Below are 4542 nucleotides of genomic sequence, written 5' to 3'. Positions count from 1 at the left end.
TTTGAGGAGATTTTGAAAGCTCAAATAATGTTTATAAAAGATTTTAATTGAATTTCATTCGAAGTTATGACGGCAATAATACTCTATAAAATTGATTTAGAAACATACAAAATTTATTATATTTAAAGCAAATTGATTATATTACTCACAGTTAGTTTTGAAAACACGAACTTAGCAATTTAATCGATAATTTCCATACATAATAAATTATTTATAAAATTTGTATCTGAACTAAATTCTAAATATTCGATTGTATTAACGATTTCCTAACTTATGTATCGATTGGGGTATGAAATAGTTGATTATTTGTAAATATATCACCACTGGGAATACAATATAATCAATTAATTTATTTAAAAAAAAATTCTCATAAGAATAAGTTATATTCAAATAAGTGAAAAATGTTATAGAATGTGGCAAATGTCCAGTGGAGGATCTAAGCTCAGACATTATCAAATCTTTAAGCTTCATCAATTTAAGTTTCTTGAATTAAAATAATGTTACATGTAGATTAATTATAGTAATACACACTATCAAATCTTTAAGTTTCATCATTCAATGATTTCGCAAACCATTACTTTAAAACGGAACTTGTCATGGTTTCATTACACTTTTCAATCCTTCAAATCTTGCACTCGCAGCAATCCATGAAGCTTTCATCTCATAGCATAATCTCCAAACAAATCGATATAAACTGCAAACTTTGTGCTAATTAAAAATCATATGACAGACATTGATAATGATGGAAAAAAAATTAGAGACCAATTGAAATATTGGCAGTCATTGGAGTATAAAAAAAAAAGACTATAATAACATGTAAGCAGTTTTGAAATGGCCCAAGTGGAATTCATTTAAAACAAAGCAGATTATCTATAAATAAGTAGAATTTTATTTAAAACGAAATTGAAAGAAAGAAATTATTAGAATGATGTAGCTGCTAATCTGTGAGCCACCTTTGACACTTTGCTATGTTGACTTCAGCCATTACAAGAAGATAATCTATGAGTCTATTCAAGAACCTCAGATAAGCAATTCTCCATGGTTGGCAAAGTAGTAATGGCCCTAACAAGCCCCAAAATCCTGTGAAGAACCCTACCCCCAAGCTCATGTATAATGCTCCAAAGAAAATTGAATCATCATCTTCATCATGCTCTTCTGGCCCTTCAAACTTTATCATTGTCTCATCTTCAGGACAAGTTTTTTCAAGGGGTTTCCCACAAAGATCAAGATTTCCTTCAAAACTAGAGGCATCAAAGGTTTGCAACTGTCTTCCCAATGGAATTCTTCCGGTGAGATGGTTGTTTGATAAGTCTAACACAGCAAGACGATCAATATTGGAAAGAGAAGGAGGAATTTTTCCAGAGAAATGATTTCTTGATAGGTCAAGGGAGTCTAGCAAACTTAAATTCCCAATCTCGAAAGGAATTTCTCCACTCAAATTGTTTCTTGATAAATTCAAAGAAACTAACCCCAACATGTATGTAATCGCTTTTGGCATTTCACCTGTCAAATTGTTACATGAGAGATCGATGCTTTGAAGAATCAATTCGGGATGTCTGAAGTTGCGTTCCACACCTTTCCACATCCATGTTATGTGAAGCACATAAGCGGTATCACCGAAAAAACTATAGATTTCAGAGTAACTTGCATTGTACCAATGCACACGACTTTGAGTTTCAGTTTTGTTGATGGTCTTTTCAGATAACGCAGTGAAATTGTTTAAGCAAGTTGGAATTCCTTCTGATAACTTATTCCTAGAAAGATCCAACAAGTGAATACGTTTCAAATAACATAGATGAAGGGGAAGATCTCCAGAGAAGTGATTCCCTCGCATGATCAAGATTATCAATCGCTGCATGCTTTCTCCAACCCATGATGGTATTGGTCCCGACAACATATTCTCACTCACATCCAACATAATTAAATTCTTGCAATTCTTCAAAGAGGAAGGCAATTCACCCATTAAACTATTGTTTCGTAGAACTAAAGCTTCCAATTTAACAAGGTTGCCCATGGATACAGGAATCCTTCCTGACAATTTATTGTTACTTAAATCAAGAAACAATAATCCGTCTACAAATTCCCAACAATCTGGCAGTTTCCCGTTTATTTGATTATATGATAAATCCAAAGTGGCTAAGTTTGCAGATACCCAGTTTCCACGTATGAAATCTGAAAATTTATTTGCAGAGAGTAACAACTCGGAAGCCTCTAGCAAAAATAATGGAACTTTTCCCTCAAATTTATTTGAATTTAAAAATATAGATGGTTTGAATGGAAGCTTCAATTGCATATTAGGGATTGAACCAATGAGATTATTGTGAGACATATTCAAAACGTACATAATTTGCAACTTGTTCCAAAACCATTCTGGTACTAGATCATTCATCCCATTATGAGATATATCTAGTGTGACTAAGGAATTTTGAGTCTGGATCCAACTTGGAAAAGTCGGACCTAACTTACAAGATGCAAGACCCAAGAAGGTTAACTGAAAGGGAGGAACCCAATTGGAGTCAAATTTTAGAGACAACAAGTTATGTGACAAATCTAAGTAATATAATTTGGAAAAGTTAGAAAGATGAGATTCAGTGACATCACCCTCTAAAGAATTCCCCTCCAACGATAAAATCTCCAACCTAGATAGTAGTTGGATGCTCTCGGGTATATTGCCTGTAATTTGGTTAAAAGATAAGTTCAATTTCCCCAACGTGTGTCTGGTGCACCAAGAAGAATTTTGAATGAAGCTCAGAAATTCGCCCTCCAATCTGTTTTTTGAGAGGTCTAAGTATTGTAATCTGCACATGATGGCGAAGAAAGACGGAACTTTGCCCTGGAGTTTGTTATTGGAGAGAGAAAGATATTCAAGAGAGTTCATCGCTTTCCCAAATTCATCTGGAATGGTACCTTCCAAGAAATTATAATCAATGTGCAGGGTATGAAGATTTGTGGTGAAGTTAGAAAGCCAGTGAAATATAGAGCATGATTTTAACAAGTTATCATAGAGATCAAGGTAGAAAAGAGAAGATAAAGAATTCATTGCAGAACCGGAAGAAACCGAGAAACTCGGGTCTATAATACTGCAGTTTACGAGATGAAGCTCTTGCATTTTGGAGCTGATATTAAAATTCCCAAGAAACATTGATGATGTTAGAATATTATATGAGAGGTCGAGGATCTTAATAGAAGGAAAATTTGGAGCCGGAGAAGGTGAGAAATCTATATTATTGTGAGAAAGATAAAGCTCTTGAAGATGAAGGGTAAAGTTAAACAAGAGTTGAGTTGTTGATGATGTCAACATATTAGAAGAGAGATCTAGGACGGTAAGAGAGGTGGACTTGTTGGAAGAGTGAGAATGGAACAAAAACTGAATATCATTATCCAAAAGATTAGAATCAACTAGCCTCAACTCTCTTAAGTTTGGAATGATTTTACTAATAGTTTGTAGCCACTGGTGAGAGGAACCAAGACTATAAAATGAACTCAGCTCAAGAATTTTTAATGAATGGAGAGTACACAGCCACTGTGCATCCTTAGATTTTATTTCAAAATTGCCAACTAGTCGGAGAGTACGCAACAATGGAAGATTCCCTATGCTGAAAGGGATTGCTCCATAAAGGGAACTTGAAATGTAGTTTGGCTTATATGGAGCAGTGTTACTTCCGAGACTGAGATATTGTAGCTTTCTGAGATTCCCAATTTGACATGGGATTTTGCCGGTAAGATAAAATACTCCAAGATCGAGATAATGTAAGTGTTTGAGATTCCCAAACTGCATAGGAATTTCTCCCCAAAAATAATTATCTCGAAGATCCAAATAGCGTAGTTCCGAGAGATTTCCAAGTGTGGAAGGAATCCTCCCCGACAAATAAGAATCGGAGAGATCAAGATATCTTAAGTTGGTGACGGAGCCCATGAAGTCGGGGATGAGACCAGGTACAAAATGATTATGGCTGAGATCCAGATGTTGAATATATGGCAATTGAATGAGTGAAGTGGCATTGATTACACCTCTCAAACGCTGTGTATAGTCATAGTTTCCATGAAGATCAAGTAGTTGTACATGACCAGTTTCATGGTTGCAGAGAACGCGTTTCCATTTGCAGCAATCTGTGTTATTGGTCCATGTGGAGAGCATGCCAAAGTCATCTATGAGGCCTTCTTTGAAACTCAGGAGTGCTTGCTTCTCCCTCTCTATGCACTTTGCTTCACCACTTTCACTTGAGTTCTTCAATGTCAAACTAATTCCAGAGTTATGCAATGAAAGCAAGAGAAGAACATAAAATGTTTTTAGAAAATAAGCACTCATTATAGTTTTTCTGATACTGGAAAATCTTCACAAACAAGACTACTTTTTCTTTTTCAGCTGTGATGTTAAGAAAGCTCCATCGTATAATTTATATACGGACAGGCCGTGACTTTCCAAAAATCTATCATATGCCTAAACAATTTTCTTTTTTAATTTGGATTTTTTTTTCCCGAGCGTGGAGATCATGGTTGAATTAACTTTTGTCGAGTTCGATATTTTTATCTCCTAATTCT

General features: G+C 34.9%; 1 protein-coding gene across 1 annotated transcript; it reads right to left on the bottom strand.

Moving 5' to 3' along the window:
• Positions 1-937: 937 nt before the first annotated feature.
• Positions 938-4309, bottom strand: LOC114180812 (receptor-like protein EIX2). Its single transcript, XM_028067101.2, has one exon. The coding sequence runs from the start codon at positions 4307-4309 to the stop codon at positions 938-940; it is 3372 nt and encodes a 1123-aa protein (XP_027922902.2).
• Positions 4310-4542: the final 233 nt, after the last annotated feature.

Source organism: Vigna unguiculata, chromosome 4, assembly GCF_037176805.1.
Source record: "Vigna unguiculata cultivar grain cowpea cultivar isolate G323 ecotype 2 chromosome 4, ASM3717680v1, whole genome shotgun sequence".
NCBI classification, from domain to species: domain Eukaryota; kingdom Viridiplantae; phylum Streptophyta; class Magnoliopsida; order Fabales; family Fabaceae; genus Vigna; species Vigna unguiculata.
The sequence above is the reverse complement of the archived record's forward strand: the minus strand, read 5'-3'. Positions and strand labels throughout refer to the sequence as shown.

Coding starts and splice junctions, on each gene's coding strand:
- LOC114180812 (XM_028067101.2), bottom strand. CDS start 4,309: ATGAGTGCTTATTTTCTAAAAACATTTTATGTTCTTCTCTTGCTTTCA.